Source organism: Sinohyriopsis cumingii, unplaced genomic scaffold (genome assembly GCF_028554795.1).
Source record: "Sinohyriopsis cumingii isolate HCF-2022 unplaced genomic scaffold, ASM2855479v2 utg003655l, whole genome shotgun sequence".
Classification (NCBI taxonomy): Eukaryota; Metazoa; Mollusca; class Bivalvia; order Unionida; family Unionidae; genus Sinohyriopsis; species Sinohyriopsis cumingii.
Window position 1 is genome coordinate 8,673 of NW_028316561.1, and position 24,433 is coordinate 33,105.

At 36.3% G+C, this 24,433-nt stretch overlaps 1 protein-coding gene across 3 annotated transcripts; it reads left to right on the top strand.

Annotated features, from left to right (window-relative positions):
* Positions 1 to 24,433, top strand: LOC149769500 (uncharacterized). 3 transcript variants are annotated; one of them, XM_089949878.1, is made up of 10 exons: positions 1 to 138; positions 2,734 to 2,931; positions 3,671 to 3,784; positions 4,207 to 4,347; positions 4,952 to 5,050; positions 5,677 to 5,766; positions 9,593 to 9,712; positions 20,514 to 20,609; positions 21,398 to 21,488; positions 22,233 to 24,433. In XM_089949878.1, the coding sequence occupies exons 1-10, from the start codon at positions 96 to 98 to the stop codon at positions 22,873 to 22,875; spliced, it is 1,635 nt and encodes a 544-aa protein (XP_089806004.1). In that variant the 5' UTR covers positions 1 to 95; the 3' UTR covers positions 22,876 to 24,433. The 3 variants fall into 3 exon arrangements, with proteins under 3 accessions (XP_089806004.1, XP_089806005.1, XP_089806006.1); XM_089949879.1 differs by having other exon boundaries at positions 2,734 to 2,877; XM_089949880.1 differs by lacking the exon at positions 9,593 to 9,712.

Here is a 24,433-nt window from a genome sequence, read left to right on the forward strand (position 1 = left end):
CTTTCCAACCAACGCAAATACACAGGCTTGCTGTTATTCAAATCACATGTCCTGCATTGACTGAGTTCTTGATACCAACTGGGAATTTGAGAAATATGCATGCCATATTCATATTCGGATTTATTATCCCTGTAGCAGGTTAGTCACATTTCTTACACATTCTGACCCTACATGATTGCAGGATTGAATCGTGCGTCTTTGAGAGTCTCTTCCTTTATAATTGTAACTCAGGATGTTAGGTTCCTCTCATTCATTTGCTTGAATAGAACGTATATCAACATAAGTTAAAATATTATATTACTAGGTCATGGTTTGGTAATTTTCGAAGGTAAAGAGGCTCATAGTTGATTATATGGCATTCCGAACATTTAAATACGTGTGTGTGTGTGTGTGTGCGTGTGTGTGTGTTTATGTGTGTTTATGTGTGTGTATGGTTATGATTTTTAACGTAACTTTAGCAATTGTTCAGTCATGTCGCTACGATGTCTGCAGTGTGGCATTTCATAGTGATGTCTAGCACTGGGGCATCATGCCGCAGACACGAAGCATGGTGTCCCACCCAGTCACATTATTCTGACACCAGGCCGACGAGTCCTAACACTAACCTCATAACGCTGAGCGCCAAGCGTGGCACCTGTTAGTACCATTTCTTGTAATTCTTTGTTATGACTCGACCCACGAACCCTCGCTTCCCTGGCGGACACTCTAACCACTAGGCCAGCGGAGCGGCCTGTAACTACTAGAGTGCAAGATTGAATAAATATACTTGGTAAAGAAATGCTAAAGAATTGCAAACTGAGTAATTTACAAAACCTCATTTAAGTTGTATTTAACGTATATATTAAGAGCTAGTAAATAAATAGCTAAAGGAGGGCCTACCTTTTTCTTTTAGTGAGTGTCACATCTGTGTCTATAATAATGCGATGTGGCATATATAGCAATACACATACATACTCATATTTTGAATGAGTGAAAGGTCATAATATTGTCATTTATGAATCAAAATAGTATTAACGGTTAAAGACACCTGTATAATCGTCATATCATCAATGAGTGTTTACGTCATTTATTGTTGTATTACACCTTTTCGACGATCCGAAAAACACGTCATTATTCCACATTCCAAAATTTAAAAGGACTGTACGAATTCCCCGCTATACTAGATACATTCTTCTGTTTTTAAGGTAAAAGAAATGCTTACATATGTTGTACTGAACGAGATAATTAAGCCGCAATGGCGGGGGGGGGGGGGGGAATTGCGAGTTGCTGAGTGGTCTAAAGCGCTCTCCGTTACCGATCATAGCCATCTCATTTCTGTCTGCGTGGCTTCGAGTCTTGCATTCAGCCAATGTGGGTATGTGAGAAAGCTTGCTATTAGCTTCTCGTGGATCGGTGTTTCTTTCCGGGGTTGTCCCAGGTTCTTCCTCCACCATTGCCATTAATATCGTGCTGAAAATGGTGTTACACCCTACAACAACAATAAGCCGCAATGATCATAAATAAATTAAAAATTGAAATGATATGACAGTGATTATGACTAATTCTCCTATGGAACGCTCCGGTGGCCGAGTGGTTAGAGTGTACGCCTCGGAAGCTGGAGGTCGTGGGTTCGCACCCCGACCGAATCATATCAAAGACTTAAAAGGTACTAACAGCTGCCTCGCTAAGCGCTCAGTATTAAGAGGTTAGTGTTAGGACTGGTCAGCCTGGTGTCAGAATAATGTGACTGGATGGAACATCATGCTACGTTAAAAATCTTAATCTCTCTCTCTCTCTCTCTCTCTCTCTCTCTCACACACACACACACACATTAATTCTCCTAAAATAAATGCCAACTTTACAAACACGTCAAAACTTCAAATAATCAATTTTTGACTATATGTTAATGATATTTGTTTATTGCTGCAAAATTATATCATGTTGTTGTTGCTAATCCACCGGTAATATTACTTCCATACTGTTCTGCATTAGTGGCGAAATACGTGCGGAAACACTAATTGCTATTTTAATAGTTACAAGGTGTAATTGTGCAAAAAGCATATATCGTGAGATGTGTTAAGACCAAAAATAAAGTGTACATTTAAGTGAGATTTGATAATGTTCACGATGAGTAATGTAATAATTTGTTAGACATGGAGTCATTCTACCTTTCCATGCCAATTATCGCTTTTTACTTCTTATTTTTTGAATAGTTTAAGATACAATGCTACCATAATTTATATTGAACTAAATAATTACTCTGTTTAACCCTATAAACAGTAACAAAATGTTCAAATGAAAGATGGCGTGTCATTTAAAACAAAATGAGACCTCAGTACATCCATATGCCACTCATACTATCATCTGATAGCCAACTTAGGACAAATATAATATTTTTTTCTGAAATGATGAGTTTTCTCTTTAATGTTTGAGATCAATTTATGTCACACGATATAATATACAACGTTATTGATACTATGTAACGATTGTTTGTAGAATTTACTGGCAAATAAAGGAAACGATTACAGTACTCCTGAGTCATGGAAGAAACACAATTATGAGATAAACAATATTTACCAAGGATGTAAACATGATAGATTAAAATGCTCATACAAATACTGAAAACATTCGACCATTTGGTCACATTCAATTGTAAGCATAAACAATTAGTTTCATAAATAATCTAAGCATATAAATGACAGATAAAGGATTTATGAAAACAATGGAATTATCTTCGTGCATTACTTGTTTTAGCTGTTCGAGTATGGAATCATGTCATTGGAGTTGATTGGGAAACTGCATTTCACGCCTGCAGTGAAAACGAATCCAGGCTTCCAAGAGTGATAATGAGAAACAATGGGCTGGAAGTGGAAGACCTTATTCCTTTCAATTTATCGAGTACATTCTGGCTTGGAGCTGTATACGAGCCTTTAGATATTGTTCATGTTAATGGTATATGTGCCTAATATAAAGTGTTTCACATAAAAAAGTGCTAACTTATGAAGAAGTCAGTGGGTAAATGTAATCAAAACGTCTAAACCAATGGATGTTTTTATCAAAATGAAACTCTTATTGATGTTTATATCAAATCTTATTTATGATTTCCATGAATTTGAAGTAATGAATACATATTGGAGTGCTTGATTAGATTTATATTATCATCCAGTGCTTATCCTAAAATTCTAATGGTTTCGATCCAAACAATGCAGACATGCTTTGCATTCTTGTACAAATTTAGCCAGGCATATTTTCCACGTCAAATATTGATAGATGGCTATTTTGTAACATATAACAAATAACTGAATACAATTTTCTGGTCAATATATATATAATAAACTAAAAGCTTAGTTTTATATTTCAAAAGTTCCAAAAGGAACATTTGGTATGAGTCCATGTTTTCGTATTGACTCGCCGCAAAGCGTTTTAGTAATACCGCCTCAGGCATTTTTAAATCATGTATTGTATTTATTGTAACAGAGGGGTAGAAACTACCTAAAACTGTCATAAAAGTATTCAGTCTCCATCCCAAACATAACGTGCAAGCAGGCGTTTAAAGCGATGGTCTTATTTGCTAGCGGAAGCAAAATTATTTTGATCTATTAGGATGAAAGTATTGTTTGTATTCCTTTTAAAAAGATTAATAAACAACGGAACATTGTTTTAAATCTTAAAATTAATGTGTTATTTTCAGATGAGAATTTAGGGTTTCCAGATGTGTGCTGTGGTGTGTTTCCTGCATTATCGGACAATTGTGTAAATATCTGTATTTCATGTCGAGAATTTCATGCATACAAATGCATGACAGGTAAGAACGCAAAACGTCTAATAATAAATAATTTTTTATTTCATTTTTAACGTAAGGATGCCATTTTATACATGGAACTTAGTGAATTCATATCATGATTGGTACATTGTCTGTATGGCTGTACATATTCCTATTGCATGGCGGACATATTTTATGAAACAGTCGATCTTCAACTTGATCACTTTTTGTTTGTCAAACATTGCATATTAATAGTTATCAGAACACAATACAACGTACACGGCATAGCAAATTAATTCTGCGCGATTTTTGAGACATCGATTATTAGTGAAGAAATATGACACATATTACATATATAATATGGTTGAAACAAATTATTTTTTCTTCAAATGTGTCAATATGTGCAAATTGTTTGCCGTAAAATGAAAAGTATTCATGAAGATTGTACATTTTACCTACTTTAGGTGAAAGGACTGAGTTTGAGGGAATAGGACCATGGAAACAGATTACGAAATTGTGTTCACCTACTACCATGACCAGTGGACACAAAAATGATAAATATTGGACGCACGATATTAGTCGACTTCGTCTTGATCCAACTACATGTACGTTACATTCTACAGTATGAAACACGATACCTTAGTGTACCTTTCTTTTTGTTCCAAATAGGTAATGTCAATGACTGTCATTACGTTAAGAGCATAATCTGTGTTGTGGATTATGAAAACGCTCTTACTAATTTAGCTACGGATGTAAAATAATTAATGTATACAAATGAACATAGAATACACTAATTAATACCATCTGGAAAATGTCTAGGTGAGAGAATTTGATCAGAAATAACAGATCTTGTTGTTTGTTTTTTTGTTGTTATTTTTTTTAAAAAGTATTCTCTAATTGTTAAATAATTAATTGTTGTAAAAAGAATTGTGACCAGCAACGATAATGGATCATTTGCAGATATTATTCAAATATTTACTTTGCAAATAGAAAGGATGTTGAATGGAAATTTGTAAAGACGCCTTATACTGCTTTGCATTTCAACTAATGAGTGATTTCGTATTCAATATGTCAATCTGATTTCAATTGTTTGCTTCCTTTGTCGTGTTTGTATAGTTATCCGTCTGACCTAGGACACGTCAAACGGTTTTTATTGAACAAGGCTATAACAAGGCATTTCCGTTTGATTTTATTTCCATGTTTGCCCAGCTAGACAAAATAAATCCACTTGCACTTACTATTGTGGAGGATCAGTGCTTAGAGGTGACTGTTCAGTTTCTTCTGGGATAGATGCTATTTGTGTAACTGGTGAGTTTTATTTATAAATTGATGCAGATTGTGAGCGAATAAGGTAAATAAACAAATGCAAATTAAGAGAGTTCTCTCTAGAAATTGTTTCAAATTAGCGTGGCATATATAAATTGAGGAAAATGTAATGACAGAATTTATGAAAATAAATAAAATTAGTGTGTATGGTGATTACCGATTGTGATCATTGGATCGGACTGGAAAAAGAGTTGTATCCTAATGGCATTTTCCAATGAATTGAGTATGATAAGTGTTTGCCATCTATGCACTCTAGTATGTTACATTAAACTGTCACAGTTCTGATGTTTATTGGATAACAAAATTTCTTACTTATTTTATAAGTCAATGTATATCTGGATATAAATCTAAAGCTTAAAATAAAAAAATGTAATCGTATGAGTTCCCGTCTTCTGCAATATTATACTACAAAACAATTATATCTAAAGCTGTGTTCCGTATGGCGTTTAAAACTGACTTTATCAAGTAGAATCCATTACGAGTGGTAAGGGAGCCAACTTATTTCAAATGTCAAATGAAGAATTTACAATTTTCAATACATCTGTCCAGACTAAAGAAATAGGCTCGGAATTATCTCTATTGTATTTTATTATTTTCTTCATATTCAGACAAAGTAGACACGACTCACTCCAGCAGCACAAGTACCGTTTCAACCAAGGTTTCTACCGATGCGATAAATGCCAGTTTAGGATATACCGGTAAATGTCTAGTTTTAAAGAGATAGTTTTAAATCACAGCATATTTAATGTATAAGGATGCTCTTTTATTTACATTCTTTCTTCTTTGTTATTTAGTGTATAACTATATGAAACATTTTACTGATTGTAATATACGGAAGATTGCTACGACCTGATTCTGTTTAATTAAATTTAACACGCGCAGTCACCACAGCCACAATTCGCACAGATCAAAATGAATCTAACACTAGTTTAGCTATTCGTAGCAGACAAATAATCTTTTAACATAAATCTGGTCAACCAAACATTGTTTAAAAAAAAACGTTAGCGTGGGAGTCGCATTGGAGAAATATAGAAATATCACATTTATCGGAATGGTTCCGCAAAAGAAGGTATATAACATTTTTTAAAGGAAACTGCACCTTTCTTTATATGTACAAGAAGGATTTCAAGTACAGCATCAATCAAATAGAGCTTGCTTAATGAAAGAAGACGTAGTCGATAATACGCGTAATTGTGCAAGTGAAAGTGTCTGCAGAGTCAGTAAAATAAAGAATTTGTTCACCAAATATATTTATACAATTACGACAATTAAGACAATCACGATCAACTTTAGAAATTATCGAACCATAAGAAAGATAAACTATAAAAAATAATTTTAACTTTGTTCAAGAGAAGTAAGAAGTGCAAGTAGCATCTAGACTTTGCTTTATTTTTCATCATAGATAAAACCAGGAATGATATGTATTTTCAATATAAATCGTATTATTGTTACAAGGAGCATATATATGATATGATATGATATGATATGATATGATATGATATGATATGATATGATACGATATGATATGATATGATATTTATTGTTTTTAAGTGCAAGCTACATTATTTCTTATGTACACCTCAAAAATTATATATAAGCTCCATTACAGCTGGTCATTCCAAAATAAACTCCATGTCAGCTGGTCATTCCAGAACACACTAAAATATCCGGAAGTGGTTAAGTTTATGTCACTTCAGTTTCTAATACTGTTGTGGCTTAAAAAAACTTTATTTTGTACTAGAATAATTGTGTACTTAATAATAAAATCGTTTTTAGATCGTATTATTTACGATAAATGTATGGTAAAGAGATCATAAAAACACGTGTTTATTTAATGGTCTATTCTTATATTTAAATGTCCTTGTTTCTTTCATTTTAATTTGTAACATTACGAAACATTTTAGGGATTGTAATATATGGAATCTTGCTAAGATCCTATATTAGTTGGATTACGTGTAACCAAGGACACGCTATCTGTTGGATTAGGTATCAAAAAGGACACGCTATCTGTTGGATTAGGTATAACCAAGGACACGCTATCTGTAGGATTAGGTATAAACAAGGACACGCTATCTGTTGGATTAGGTATAACCAAGGACATGTTATCAGTTGGATTAGGCATAATCAATGATAGGCTGTCAAATTTGATTAGATATAGCCAAGGACAAGCTATCAATGAGATTAGGTATAACCAAGGACACGTTATCAATTGGATTACTTGCAGCCAAGGACACGTTTTCAATTGGATTAGGTGTAACCAAGGACATGCTAACAGTTGGATTACCTATAACCATGGACACTCTATCAGTTGGATTAGGTATAACCAAGGGCAAGCTATTAGTTGGATTAGGCGTAACCAAGGACACGCCATCATTTGGATTAGGTATAACGAAGGACACTCTATCAGATGGATTAGGTATAACCAAGGACACGATATCGGTTGGATTGGGTATAACCAAGGACGCGCTATCAGATGAACTAGGTATAACCAAGGACACGCTATCAGTTCGGTTAGGTATAAGCAAGTACACGCCATCAGTTGGATTAGGCGTAACCATGAAAACCCTCTCAGTTGGATTAGGTATAACCAAGGACACTCTAACAACTGGATTAGGTATAACTAAGGACACGTTATCAGTTGGATTAGGTATAACCAATGTCACGTTAGCAATCAGATTAGGTCTAGCCAAGGACACGCTTCACACGTGTGGTCACTGCGATCGACTGAGCACAACGTAAAATGAATCTACCTCTTGTCAAGCAGCCCATATAAATATTCCAAACATGCCTTTAGCATAAAGCCAGTCAACCAAACATTGTTAAATAAAAAACGTTTTGTATGGGATGCCTGGATTTTGTGTTCCAAACCTGTTTAAAGAGAGAGAGCATTTTAGTGTAATCCTGTTGACCATCAGCACGTCGGTAATTACTTAACGTACGTAACGTAGATCCCTGAACGAAAAATGGTGTTTATGATAATGCCATCAAACACGGTAGTTAACTTATTGCAAGTTATCGATCTGCAGCATCGTTCCAAATTCATATGCAATCCCATAAAAACCGAAGAGGCTGTTGAAAGGCGAACGGGCATAAGCTATTTTTGGTTCTGTTTATCATTGTCATTTTTTATGGTTCTTGCAGTATTTACAATTAGCCTTCACTGAAATGAGCTATCAATGGTTTTTCCCAGGTTCCTTGGATAAGAGTATGGATTCAAAGGTGTCAATGACGCATCCAAGATAAATAAATTGGAAATCACTAATATGTGGCACCATGAGTGTCAGGTTGATGTTCTGTGCTGATATGCATGGACTGCATTTTATTCCCTCCAAAGTACCTATGTGGCCCAAGTCCTGAATTCAAAAGATCCATAAATATTCAACGAAACCTTCTTGTATGTGTGATTAACTTTGAGGTTTTTGAGATTTAGTTGACTACATAAAAGTATTTTCTTATGTTCATGCTTAGGCTCTCATCCTCTGTAAGTGACTTGCCAAAGGTTGTAGGTCGGGTATAAGTTATCCATATTTTCAGCAGCATGAGAGCTTTAGTTCTGAATTGTGATGTCAAAGACTACTCTGCCATTTATTATGCTCATTAGTGTGATATATATATATATATATATATATATATATATATATATATATATATATATATATATATATATTGATGCAGTATATTCTTGCAATTAAATATATCGTTCGTATTATGATTTGGCATTCATCGTGATCGTGAGACATTTTAGTAGAAGTCAAACCAATCAAAATTAAGGTTTCTACTAAACTATCCCATCGTATGTGCCAAATCAGAGACCTTTGAGAATATATGCGGATGGACTTAATTTCTATCTGTGATAGGTTACAAGAGGTACAAGGAAGTGACTAAGAATATCAATATATTCATGACAGCGCATAAGATGATATGAAAGTTACAGTTTTATTTGTAGTAAACGAAATACATAGAGTTATCAAGGTCAAGCATATCGTGTAATGAACATGTTTTGTGGGTTAATGGCAAATGCACATCAGTACGATGGGGGATGAGACTGGGTTGGGCAATGAAAAAGTGGATGAAAATAACTGTCAAACACCAGCTAGTACAAGTTCACTTCTAGACTGAGTGGACAAAACACCAAAATCAAATGTCGAATACACTGTGTCAATCTGAGGTTCTTGTGAGGTTGATCCTTTACAGAACTCGAGACAATAGTTGAAAGATTCCTAAAAGAGCAAATATCATATATCAGTGTTGCAGACCATGTACTAAGAAACACAACCCACATACATAATATTAATAAATATTCCTATCTTAACTTGCAATGCACGTGTACTGGAGAATATCTCAACCATGCATAATGCATAAGAAATGGTCTCAATACCTGCTTTAACTACCTGTCCTGATTAATTATTTTGGTACTATTTACATACATTTCTTACATGTGTGAAACTATTTGCAACGATAGCTCCATATATATATATATATATATATATAGCATCATCTCTTTTACTGAATGCTGTTTTTCAGAAAGCAGTGATGGTCAAAGGTCAACATCGCAGCTGACATCAACCTTCTTTGCTCTTACTAACTTTACGAGTAAATCAGATAAAGACACAAATACAACTTCGTCGTCGACAATGTCAAAAGGTATTATCCTCATACTTTGAAAATAAATTATTTTATTTATCCAAATAGCCCATCATAATGCCTATTCATTGTAATTTATAAATTGTATTCTATGTGTAAATAATCCATCTTAACGCTTGAAATAGCTATAATAACTTTTATTCATTGCAATATATAAATTATATGATATAAATTAATAACCAACCATTACGCCTATTCCTTGTAATGTATAAACTATATGATATACGTAAATATCCCATCATAACGTCTATTCATTGTAAGCTAAATGTACTGCAAGCATCGTAGTGAATTATGTAGGACTACAGTCTCAAACAAAACAAGATTAATATATATGCTATTCGGGACATCAAAATATAGTTAAACTGGCAGAGGAAAGTTGCAAATTGTTGAGGAGACTTTTATGAAATGAAAGTACAAATTCGTGCTGACATAATATTATTTAATTTGGTTACAGTCCTGAAAGATGCACAGAGAATGTGCGTCTGTTTGGGTGTTTGTGTGTATGCATATATATATATATATATATATATATATATATATATATATATATATATATATATATATAAAGAGACAGAGAAAGATGCACGCTTCATTGTCAATAAATACATTGAATAAAATCATTCAAAATTTCACCGCTTAAATTCAACCTGAGTTTTTAACTCCTTTACTGCTATTTGAATAGACGATCGATATTGTGTATGGTTGTTAGCCGTTACTATCCTTAGCACTGTAAACTACAAGAAGAGAACAGCGACGAAGGCGACTATAACTCTACCAATCAAGGCGATATGTAAGTGCATAATTACATATGTGTCTATACGCCATGGTAGATTCACCTTGTGATACATTTTTATTCATAATCTATGGCAGATTCACCTTGTGAGACACTTTTTAAAGACGTTATGAGTAGTAATGTGGGGCACCCTAGCGTCAATGGGACTTACCATTACAAACAGGGCCCCGGCACTCTGTCGTCAAGGGGAATTTAACTTGGGGAAATTGAACATCGGAAATACAGGACCGGCACTATAGCCTCGACGGGAATTAGCTTTAAATTCAACCAAGCATATTGAACCTGTTTAGCGTCAGTGGGACTTGCCATTACAAACAGGGTCCCGGCACTTTGGTATCAAGGGGAATTTAACATGGGAATGTCGCCTGGGGTCAATGGGAATTGAACATTGGTGACGTCATGGGGTTTATAGGGTCAAAACGTTTCATAGAGTGAGATGTAGGAACAAAGGGTTGACAGGGACAAACGTAGACATACATAAACAAACAAATACACATCCAAACACACATAAAAGAAGACAAAACTGTTCTAAAGAAAGACTCACAGATATAACAGAGACTCATAAAAGAAATGTCTGTTGTATGGGTTCAAAACATTTATTCAAGCATATACATGTGCTCTCTTTCATGTGCTTTGGTCTAAGCACTATCCATTTAATCCATAAACATTTCTACATGAAACTTTTTTACTAGTTATTTAGTTCTTGGCTCTAGTGCTGTTATATCCATCGTGCTAGGTAGACTTATCGGTAAGCAGATCAAGTGCAGTCATCGTCTTCTTCCCATTTTACCTGTACAATTAACATTATTGTAAGAAAGAAAGGAAGAATTTTAAAAATAACCGCAGGACTTCATTTTTGGTTCTGTTATTTTTTGCGGTATTGCAGGACAAAGATAACGAAGACAACCATACATTCTATGTGAAAAATTTTCATTGTTTTCATTGATTCATCAATTTCATAAAAAGAGATGTGATATTTCTTGTCGACTGACTGCTTAACGTTTCCCTGTATATCCCAAATTTAAGATATGTCCTGTGTTTCGCAGCACACGCTACCAACAATGTTGCAAAGTTTTCACAAATCTAAGGGCAGGAAGAAAAAAAACCTAGCAGCACTAAAAGGCGCCATGTTCTATCCACAGTCTAAACTGAGAGAATATAGGACGAACATTGTTACATTTTTTCTGAACCCATGTTTTGGCTTTAGAATTCAGAGTTAGCCATAGGCAGGGTTAGACAGTGCAATGCCACTTCCGTCATTCTTGAAAAGCCTGTGATTGTTTCTTTTCTGAAAAACTGTAAATCTAATGTTAGAAAAAATAAATCCGTGACATATTGCAGTGCCAAAATAGGATAAAGTTAAGATACCTGAATTGTACAAGCTCAAGCTTTTATTTCATCCAAAGATTTACTGATGAAAGAAATAATTCGTTCTACAATTTTTTTTAGAGTATAAACATTAAAATTAAAATGACATGACAAACTGAACAGTTCGCGTAATGATGGTGAGTACTGATCGCAATTTTGGAGAGGTATCTTCAAACGGGAACATATTCCATTAGGGTATAAATCAAAACTACAATGACGGAGAGAGAGAGAGAGAGAGAGAGAGAGAGAGAGAATGTATTTCCTACTTTAAAAATATCACGACACGTACGTTTGTTTTTATGGTACATTTTCCTTATGAAAGTTTCAAAGAAACACTCATTAAACTTACATAAGATCAGATATGAATTCTTTATTTCAGACTACATAGTCCATACATCTAAATTAAAATATAGATATAAAGTAAAATCATTGAAAACATAAAAGAACATAATCACATCCACAAAAAAACACCATTAAAAAATATCACAAGAGTGAACAGAAGACGCATGTGATTAAAAAGTGACCACAGAATAGTACATCCAAACAAATCGTGATGTATTTCGTAATATGACTAACATAATTTCCATGAGTGATTGTTTGTTGTTAGTTTTATTGTTTGTGAAGTGACTAGTGGTCAGGTACAGGAAAACGCGTCTGATCATCTCGCGGTGCGAATAACAACTGAAACCAATTTGAAGCTAGGGCGGTGGAAAATACCGGTTACCCAATGAAGTCACTTACAATGTATAACACATTGTTTGGTTGTAAATTCAGGGCAAGTAGTGTAGCGGTCAGCCGCAGAATAAAACCAAAATAAAACACGTCCGATCTTGTCACTGTGCCAAAAGCTACTGAAGTCAATTCGAAGCGAACGCGGTAAGAAAATAAGTATAGCCAATGAAATCGTTTATGATGAGTGATGCATTGTTTTGTCTAAGGTAGTGTGGCAAAAAAATGCCAACGCAAGAGCGCTGTTACAATTGCAGTGCAGACAGATTGGAGTGTAAACTTACAATCGCTTTGTTGCGTATTGTACTATTTATTCTTGCCACATCAAATATTAAATGGTCACAGTACTGGTTCGCGTTTTGAAACTGAGAAACTTGTTTAAATCTCACTCAAACATTTTGACAAGCACAATCACATCAATAGAGACAGAAGTGTTACAGTACTGGTGTCAGTTTTTGTTGGGGCTTTTTCCCTTTCAAACTAGTGAATTTGGGGGTTGTATGAAGTAAATAAACTAAAGTACAGTGAACCTCAAGGATGATAACCCAAGCTGTCTGTCCATTGATGCATGCATTTACATCAGAAGAAATATGATCTCTAAGACACAAAGATATAAGACAAGCATGATTAGAACGAACACAAAGACAGCAAACTGTAGTAACAAAGATACTTTCCTTCACATTCGCGTAACTTAAAGTTTCAATCCCCTTGCAAGACAAACTTAGTACCTTTTGTAGAGCTTGAAATAAAAAAAAAAAACTGAACAAACTTAAGCACTTTGCTATAGATATTTTCTTTCGCAGCAACAGACAAAACAACATAAATACCGTTACAACAATAAACAATCTTGCATCTTCTATAATAAAAAAATACGTCAAAAAATAGAATTAAAGATTAACGATGATTAACCAACAAAACCGAATTTAACAAAGGCAATGACATGTGTAGAAATGCTTCTCACTTTGAGAAGGTATTTGGATGTAATCTGTCATGCACCAACAACTCGAAAAAATGTATAAACAGAGAGAAACCTTAATTCAAAATTTAATTTTGTTCCAAATTGTTTGTGTCTTTAGCAAACATACCTAAGCACTAAAAAAAGGTGGAACAGGGAAGATACACATAAAAACGTTGATATGTCTGAAAAAATAAGGTGACATTCCTACAGTTCTTAACCAGCTTTATATGATGGGACGGGTCTGTGGGGTATCAACAAATAAAGAAGTACAGATTTCTGGTCATGTTGCAAGTGTGCGCGTGTTTTGGAAAATGGTAAAAATTGGATACACAATTTTCTCGTGACACTTATAAAGTGAAGAGTCTGTGCAACTGTCAAAAGCAAAAGTCATATAACTTTTGTACGGTTTGTAAATATTTCCACTTTAGAAAATGTGAAGTATCACAAGTTATTATCACAAACAGAAATGGAACATAGGGGCTTGACAGTTGTTGTTTAGACACCTCCGCTCAACTTCACAACTTACTTGCTCTGTCTCATATTTTGATCTTAAGGAAAGATCACCTTTGTGCAGTAACAGTGGTAACAGCAGGAGGAGACGCCGTCGCTGCTATCGAAAAAGGGTAGTTTAGTATATTTTTTTAAAATATCAGATGAAGAAAAACGTATGTTAAAACAGGGTTGCTAGAATCGTAGTCAGCGACAAGTAGAAGTGACTGAGAGAAGGAGACATCGTTGTCGAGTGGCGTAGTTTTCTGGAATACGTACGTGTCCCAGCGACACAGTGCCGCCGTCTCTAGCTCTCTTGAAGACGCCAACTGTCTGGTTTTTTTTCTTGCAAATGTTGTCTTTCATGGTAGGGTTTGAATCGAAGGTTCGTCAAGATGCATAAGGTGTTTAAGACGCACCGCTGTCGTTGGGTTCCTATATGCTTGGCTTTCACTTGCCCTTGTGAAATATGCCAAATGATTGTCACAACAAGAGGTAGAGAGGGTATATATGGAGAGAATGAACTTGGTTAAATCATTTCTGAATCAGCAATCGAGATGAAATGATCGCACGATTTCAGTGAGAGAAAAGAAGAACGTAAGAGGCAGCGAAGTGACGCATCGCCTCACACACGAAAAGAAGTGTTTGCTCAAATAGAAGACATGAGCGAACCTGAACCAACACCTTTCACGTCTGCGACCAGACATAGAGAGCCTACTCCAAACCAAAGTCCACCAGTATTACCCACAAAGTATTACCACATGTGAGAGACGGAAAAGCGCTCCTCTAGAAAATTTACAACTACAGCTTACACGTACACTGTGAAGTTTAAGGATTTCAAGTCCGACGTACCGCTGGAGAAAGCAGAAGAATTCACACTAAAACAACAATGTCAAGCCAAAGAAGACAATCGATTGAGACTTTCCATACAACACGACAGCTTGAAGTGACCCGTTTGGATCCAATTTAGCAGCCCAGCAGAATTGACACTTTCGAAAGTCATCGACAAGATACAACAAAGAGCAACAATCCAATGACCAGTTTCACATCACCATGACCCACGTCTCTCCTCCTCAAGCGACAGGACGCAAAATGGTGTAATTGGTGAACGACCTTCGTAACACCAAAACAAGTCTCGTCCAAATTAACAACCCTCAGGACCAGATGTGCTTAGCCCGTGCCATCGTCGTAGGACGAACCTATGCCAACAAGAAAGATACGGTAGAATGGAAAAGAACAGGAAAACTATTCAACAATCCGACCGAGCCAAGCAACAAAGAGAAACATAACTCCTGTTACAACAAGCTGACCTGTCCAAAGACACACCCTGTGGCATTCCTGAAATGCAAAGATTGCAAGATATCCTAGCTCCACGCTACACCTTGAAAGTTGCACCCTCACGAAGTGCGCGGACCTCTGTTGTTTCGAGGGAAAGACTTTAATGATGGAAAATACATTCATGTCTATCATCACGATGAACGTCGATACCATTACCAGTATCACTGGATTCATGGGATACATTTATTACTGTGAGAAATGTGACTATGGTTATAACAATCGAGAGCAACACAAACATTGTGGATCGAAATGCTCAGGATGTATGGCCTCTCAACTCTGTCTGGACGAAGGACAAGAACGAGTGCATTGTCCAGCTTGTCTGCGCACGTTTGTCATTACCAGCATCTAAACACGCAAGGTTCACAACAGAAATGTGCTTGTCAACTCCTGAGATTGTGACATACATGTAGACAAGGCATACATACCAATAATGCCAAGGCACACGTATGTCGAAGAAAGAAAACATGTCACATTTGTCACCAAATCGTGGACTTGGAATATTAATGCTACATGCAAAAATACCAACCCCTACAAGAGGAAAATGAGGACCACAAGAAAAAAGGCAATTTCATCTTTTTCGATTTCGAATGCATGCAAGAGACTGGCATTCACATTCTTAATGTCTGTGTGGCTCATCGAGCGTGTGAAAAGTGCATTCAAGAACCTATCTTTAGTCATTGCCCTCACTGCTGTAAGATTTCTGGAGGACGGGAAAAAATATTTCTGGGACCGAACACGTTAGCCGATTTCGCTCAATGGATCTTAGACCCCATCGACGAAACGTGGAGCCAAGAGAACATCGAACGTTAGACAGATTGTCATCGCCATGCCAAGGTGATGGCTCACAATTTCTCCGGATACGATGGACAGTTTCTTCTCAGATACTATACGGAACAAGGCACCTAACGTCCTAAAGTGACTTTGAAAGGAGCCAAAATCATTTCCATGCAAGTGCAGTTTAAAGATTAAATGAGCTATTTGGCCACGCATTTGAGTCGAATGCTAAAATGTTTGGAATGACAGAAATGGCCAAAGGCTACTTTCCACACTTTTTCAATACCGAAGCCAATCAACATGCTGTTCTACCCCATTTGCCTGAGGCTGACCATTACGACCCCGACAACATGCGTACCAAACAACGAGAAGCTTTCTACGCTTGGTACCAGGCCCATGCCTCTGACCCTTTCGACTTTCAGGAAGAAATATTAAAGTATTGTCGTTCCGACGTGGACATTTTACGGCGTTGCTGTGGAAAATTTCGAGAACGGAGGGGTCGATCCTTTGAAAGAAGCTTGCACCATTGCCAAAGCGTGTTCCTTAGTGTACCGGCAACGTTTCATGCCCCAAAACACCCTGGCTGTCATTAGCCCTCAAATGACAAACTTTGTCAAACGCCAGTATTCGGTCAAAGCCCTACGCTGGCTACATTACTTGTGCGACAAGGAAGACAAGTGCATTCAACATGACGCAACGGAGGAGGCGAAAAGACGATCGGAACGTATATGGTACATGGTTGGTACTTAAGAAACCCCAAGATCGTGTACGAGTTTAATGGATGCTTATTTCACGCGTGTCCCCTCTGCTACCCTCAACGTGACACTATAAGTCAGTTTTTGCAACGGACCGTGGAAGACTTGTAAGAGACCACTTGTCAGAGGTGTTTGAAGTTAGAACAGCAAGGATACCAAGTGGTGGAAAGTTACCAGTGGGTGGACCCACTGAACCCGAGGGATAGTTTGTACGGAGGAAGGACAAATGCCACCTGTTTGCTGTACCAAGCCGACGAAGAGAAAGGAGAAGAAATCAAATACTTGGACGTGTGTTCGCTGTATCCTTACGTGTGCAAATATTGTCGCTTTCCTGCAGGGCACACACAATTGCTGACGTAACACATTGACCTGGACAACATTCGACAATGCGAAGGCTTGATTAAATGTAAAGTCTTGCCTCCCACGGACTTGTGCCATCTCGTTTTACCTCACCATTGCCAAGGAAAAATGATGTTTCCCTTGTGCCGTACTAACGCCAACACGTGTAACCAAGACCAGCCTTATCAGCACACCAAGGAAGAACGCCCCTTGACAGGAATGTGGGTCAGCGTGGAATGGTATATAGCTCTCGACATGGAATACCAACTGTTAGAAGTGTACGAAATTTACCACTTTCCCAAGACACAAACATACCACAAGGGCGACGAGACTCGGAAAGGCCTTTTTGCAGACTACGTGGATGCCTTTTTGAAACTGAAACAAGAAGCCAGTTGCTATCCTTCTTGGTGTCACACTTCCGAAGATCAAAATAAATTCAAAGGCAAATACTGGGAGCAGGAAGGTATCACTTTAGACCACATCGAGAAAAACGAAGGCAGGCGATCGTTTGCCAAAGTGATGTTAAATTGCTTGTGGGGAAAAATTGCACAACAACTTTCTTTAACCAAGACGGAGTATTTGACAGAACCTTCCCGCTACTTCCAGATGATTCACGACAAAACCAAATACATGAAACACATGGACGTCGTTCGTGAGAATTTGATCTTAGTCAATTAGGAAGAAGATCCGGACTTTGTACAAGCCGACGAATTTGGAAATGTCATCATTGCGGCTTACGTGACAGCCAATGCTCGCTTAAAATTGTACGAAGCTTTAGAACTGTTAGGTGACAACGTCCTGTACTTTGACACGGACAGTTGTATCTACATCGATCGCCCGGGTCAACATCACTCTGACACCGAAGGAGACCGTTTAGGAGCCTGGACAGACGAACACCCCGACGAGAAGATTTTAAGTTTCGCGAGTGGTGGTCCTAAACATTACGGCTACGAATACGGGGACAAACAAGGAGAACTGCACACGGAGTGTAAAGTGAAAGGATTGACTCTCAATTATCGCACCAGTCGAGTGGTGAACTTTGGCGTATTGAAAGAAGCCTTGCAATCTAGTGTGGATGCAAACAAGATTGTACGCTTATCCACTCATCAAATTGTCAGTCGACCCTTGGAGAAGCTGTATCAAATCGTGTACTATAAGTAACTGCGGCTTCCCAACCACTTCACTTTGCCGTACGGTCACGTCGATATTGGTCAGCATATAAAAAATGACAACGTCCGAAACCAATAGTTCATTGCCACTACCAAGACCAATCCAGAAAACTAAATCCTTTCAAACAGCAAGTATAGAGCGTAAGACTCAAGTCCAACGAGAAACTCGGGTGTGATTCTATGCCCTACGATCATATCACCAATGCAGTACCACATCTTAGTTGTTTCTGTACTAATTCCATGACAAACTACGTGCAACCAGTTGAACTTCCAGACCACAAAACTTTACATTATGGACATGCTGATATCACTCAGTATAAAAAGGGACGACTTTCAAGAACGACACTTCATTGCGAGGACAAGCGACGAGAAAGATGAATAACTCTACGCAGAAGGAAAAAGAGAAGGAACAAACATCAATGATCTCTTTCACCACCATACCGTCACAGCAAAGGGCGTTCAAGAAGGGATAGGATTCAATAGACCTAAAGGAGTATTTTAGCATCCAAAGGACTAAGACAGCGACCTCGAGAAAATTTAGAACGACAACTTACACCGACACGGTGAAATTTAAAGACTTCTCTTCTGACGTTCCAGCCGGTGAAGTATCAGGTTTCATTACGGATCTACTTGACTCACTCTTAGTGGAACTCAAATGTCATTGCCAAGTCAAAGATCGAGGTCGTTTGAGCCTATATATGTATCACGACCATTAGAACTCGCCTGTATGTCTCGGATTTAGCACACCTGCAGAAATAACTTCTTCCAAACGTTTGAAGGCTACAGAAGACGTGCAGACGATGAGAGAAAAAATTAACATCACCGATGGAAAAGTAACCATTCATATGACATACGGTGTACCTCCATGGGAAGAAGACGATGACTGCACTTGATCTGCTTACCGATAAATGCACCTAGCACGATAGATATAACAGCAGATTTACGAATGAAAGTGAGTAAGTGATGGGAAACATCTACGTTGGGACCCAAGTGCTAGCTGAGCAGATTTTTAACAACGTGTGAGACGAATATAGAGAGAAACATGAACTTTTTCCTATTTGATTGCATGTTACTTGTTTTGTGTTAGCTTTTTCTTATAAATGAACTTTAAATATAAATAAGTTTACTAGATCCAAGAATTAAATAACTAGTAAATAGGTTTGTTTGATGTAGAAATGTTTATGTATTATATGGATAGTGCTTAGACCAAAGCACAGGCCAGAGAGCCCATGTATATACTTGAATAAAAGTTTTAAACCCATACAACAGACTTTTCTTTTATGAGTCTCTATTCTATATGTGAGTCTTTCTTTATAACCGTTTTGTCATCTTTTCTGTGTGTTTTGATGTGTATTTGTTTGTTTCTGTATATCTACTTTTGTCCCTATCAACCCTTTGTCCCTACAAATATATCTCACCCTATAAAAAGTTTTGACCCTATAAACCCCATGACGTCACCAATGTCCAATTCCCATTGATCCCAGGTGACATTCCCATGTTAAATTATCCTTGACGCCAAAGTGCCGGGACCCTGTTTGTAATGGAATGTCACATTGACGCTAAACAGGTCCAATATGCTTAGTTGAATTTTCTATGTTAAATTCCCCTTGACGCCAGGTGTGCCCCATCCATGTTAAATTCCCATTGACACCAAAGTGTCGGGACACTCTCTGTAATGTTAATTTCCATCGAGGCTATAGTGCCGGTCCTGTATTTCCAATGTTCAATTTCCCCATGTTAAATTCCCCTTGACGTCAGCGTACCGGGACCCTGTTTGTAATGGTAAGTCCCATTGCCCCTGGGTGCCCCACATTACTACTGCCATGATAGAATAACTTTGTTAGATACCCACAGCATTTGTGTAACACAAATGTCTTCGTATGAACATTTCAAAAGCTCAGTTAGTTGTAATGTGCGTGCCATATATATATATATATATATATATATATATATATATATATATATATATATATATATGCGTGTGTGTGTACATATGTGTGTGCGTGTGTGTGTGTTAGTGTGTCTAAATGTGTGTGTCTGAGTACGTACCTACTATGAATCAATACATATACATTTGTCTTTATTACAGGCACTTTTAGTCCATATGTGACATCTATGTCAACGCAAGTTACCACTTCTGGCAGTGCAACATCAAACACCAGCAATACACTTAGTATCACTAAAGGTAACAAATCTGTTTTAAACTTGGAACGAATGTTACATGTATATCCTTAGATTGTTCTATTTCTCATGGATGTTTGATAATTATACGTACAATATATAAAATCTCTCCATATGCTTTTATATGTATTTTAACCCATTTTGAAGTTAAAATGTGTCTACATGCTTTTAGATGTATTTTGATCCATTTTGAAGCTAAAATGTGTCTACATGCTTTTAGATGTATTTTAGTTTGCACTAAAGTTAAAATGTGTATACATGCTTTAGATGTATTTTGATCTATTTTGAAGTTAAAATGTGTATACGTGCTTTTATATGTATTTTAATCCACATCGCAACAAATTGATTACTAAAATGAACCAGCATATGTCTAATATATATCCATAACAAGGATACAGTGTTTACGCATGCTTTTAGATCCTCAATAAAGTTTAATTGTGACAACATGCTTCGGGGCACATTTTGGTTATCACTGAAGTTCAAACGCCACGTCCAAACTAATAGCTTCAGACATATCTCGGCAAATTTAGCACTATATTTTAGCACAATTGGACGCCTTTATCAACTGCATACTCCATTTTGGATTGTATGTATATATATTTCGCAAAAAATAGATTACTAAAATCAGCCAACATATGTCTAATATATATATATATATATATATATATATATATATATATATATATATATATATATATATATATATATATAAGTATGAAAAGATTCATCGCTCCAGTCAAGCTGAGTTTCTAATAGGTTTAATTAGCTTTCGCTTTTCTGTCATTTTAATAGATGATCTATACGTCTTCATAGCGTTGATTGTTGTCATGGCTATAGTTTTGATCGCCTTCTTTGTTGTTCTCTTCAAGTACTGTAGATTACGGTAAGATATTTTATATTTTATGTATAGATTTGAAACTTGAGTTGTTTATTATACGTAAACAGTGTCAACTGTCAATGTCGATAGGTAACTACTTCTTCCCAGTCTTCCTTAAAGACAAGTTAATGAATCGCCTCATTTAGGTATGGGCATAACCTGGGAACTTAACCGTCCGTGGTCATTAATTGACCAGTGTGCATCAAGTGAATAATAATTATGTATTATAAGGCAATATGTATATAACGTGTAATACACATGGCAAAGAGATCGAACTGCCTTCATTATGAGCTTTTATTAACATAGATGAAATACAAACACTGAAGCAGTCTTATCCAAGATTATTAAACATCTTTATTTTTATCTAATGGATGACACAATGTTGATAAGTTATAAAGTCATAGGTTCGAGAACCAGGACCTAAAGGTAGCTTATGAAAACTCGGATAGTATTTTAGAAAAATATTGAATGAATGTCATACCTGTAGATAAAATGGAACGGCCTCTTGAATGAGTCTCAGTCTTTTCCTGCATTTGCTAATTTCATTTATTAATTTTCTCTTATTTTCTCCTATTTTTGTTGTTGCGGTTCTTCTTGTTTCATCAATCCTTTCATAAATTTTACTTTCTATTCCAGGTCTTCTTGAAATTGTCTTCCTCTTCTTGATAATCTTTCAGTAATTTCTTCTCTCATGTGGTCTGTGTTTTTCTTTTCATCGAAAATCACGTAATCCCTTTCCTTTGATTACAGAAAGACTAGCCTTAAATCCCAAACGTCAGAGACCAACATGACGGACAACATAGTGTTTCCAGGCTCAAGTCAGCTTAACCCAATTTTCGGTGTCGATCACGATTTGGTCGTAAATGGTGACCCACATAGGCATGAAGACTATTTAGACAATGGCTATTACGCGGCGTCAGATGTATCAGCCTTTCCAACAGGAGCGTCAAACACGGAAAGACAGTTACCTTCCGGAAGCGAAGAGTCGTCAAACTTTGGTGAAATGATGAATACAGATATTTACGCTCGTCCAATGAAGGTACGAAAAGCCGGATCACCATCGAGTGCCGAGAAGGAGGAAAAGAGGGAAAATGAAATTCCCGGTGGAGACTTGGCCATATATGCGTACCCTAAGAAAGACGGCAAGTTGAGAAAAGATTCAGATGATGCAGAAATAACGTTATACACCCTAGATCACCTGACTATGGATCCTGTTGAAGACAATGTGTCCAATGCAAGGCTAAGGGGACAAATTAATGAGACATCAGAGGGTTATTATGACACAACATATTCCTCAGGTAGGTCGTTGGAAAATGGGACTTCACAGAATATATATGACACTGCCAACCTCCAGGTGCCAAGACATTTAACGTCTATAAATACATACTTGTAATCAAAATACATCATTTGGTTCTATCTTGCGGCCATTATAATACATGTCTTGACGAATTACGCGACAGTTACATTTCGTTAATTGAAATCAGAAAAGCGTTCAAAACAAGCCAATATTTATTAACAGATATTATTTCTAATTTTAGTATACGCTTTAAAAGTGTTTTGCCACTACGTTTTGCATGGATGCCAATCATAAAATATTATCATACCAGTCAAACGCTGAAAACAACAACAATCCCATTTTTAATGTAAAACATATGTCTTATTTGTTTTCTGTAAAGAAAAATGTTAGATCCAACCCACATAGTTCCTTCCTATCTCCGTCACTCACAAATGCTATATTCACATTCCAAATAATCAAAATATCACTTGAAAACGCAACCAGATATCACTTCCAAATGCTACCATATATCAATTACAACTGCTACCAAATATCACTTTCAAATGCTACCAGACATCACTTACAAATTCCACCAGATATCACTTACAAATGCTACGAGATATCAATTAGAAATGCTACCAAATATCAATTACAAATCCTACTGGATTTCACATACAAATGATATTAGATATGACTTTCAAATGCTACCAAATATCAATTAACAATGTTAACATATATCAATTACAAATGCTACCAGATAACAATTACAAATACTACATTCATATTTTCAGTGTACCAGATATCTCTTACTTCGTAATAAATAACCGAAGACTGAGAGCGGTGTCCCACATGCATTGTATATTCATGTATTAAAGATCATCATCATCATCATCATCAAAAGTAATAACAGCTCTATCATCGTCTTCTTTTCTTTCTTTTTATATTCAAAGATGAAAGTAACATATTCGATGAGCGTGTATTAGATATATCTTACTTCGTAATAAATAACCGAAGACTGAGAGCGGTGTCCACACATGCATTGTATATTCATGTTTTAAAGATCTTCATCATCATCATCATCATCATCATCATCATCAAAAGTAATAGCAGCTCTATCATCATCTTCTTTTTTTATATTCAAAGATGAAAGTAACATATTCGATGAGCGTGTATTAGTTATAACACTATACTATATATATATGAATATCGTGTATTCCCATTGATAGAATTTTATCTTGTATTGCACGACATTCATCTACTTTTGAAGGTCATTCCATTCTATGAATAAACCAATGCACAAAAACAACCTACAGTGCTACATCTCCTCCATGTCACTGATGTTTGTACACATCTGGCATATATGGCTTTAACAAGCTGGTATAGCTCTTAACAAGATGGTGTATTATTTACCAAGATGGTGTATTATTTAACAAGTTGGCCTATTATTTAACAAAATGGTATAGTATTCAACAAGTTGATGTATTATTTAACAAGTTGGTATATTATTTAACAAAATGTATAACATTTAACAAGATGGTGTACTATTTAACAAGATGCTTTATTATTTACTTAGTGCAGTACCCGTTGTGACATTTGTATCGTCTTCTAAAATACAAGCAAAGACAATAAATCATTTTAGTATAAATATATGTGTTTGAAGTTACCGTGTCCTCAA

What these genes read in the sequence shown, in the direction of transcription:
- LOC149769500 (XM_089949878.1), top strand. Translation starts at nt 96, where the DNA reads ATGCATGCCATATTCATATTCGGATTTATTATCCCTGTAGCAG. An exon ending in TGCATACAAATGCATGACAG is followed by an intron (nt 3,785 to 4,206) that starts GTAAGAACGCAA and finishes TACCTACTTTAG; the next exon opens with GTGAAAGGACTGAGTTTGAG. An exon ending in TTCAAGTACTGTAGATTACG is followed by an intron (nt 21,489 to 22,232) that starts GTAAGATATTTT and finishes CTTTGATTACAG; the next exon opens with AAAGACTAGCCTTAAATCCC.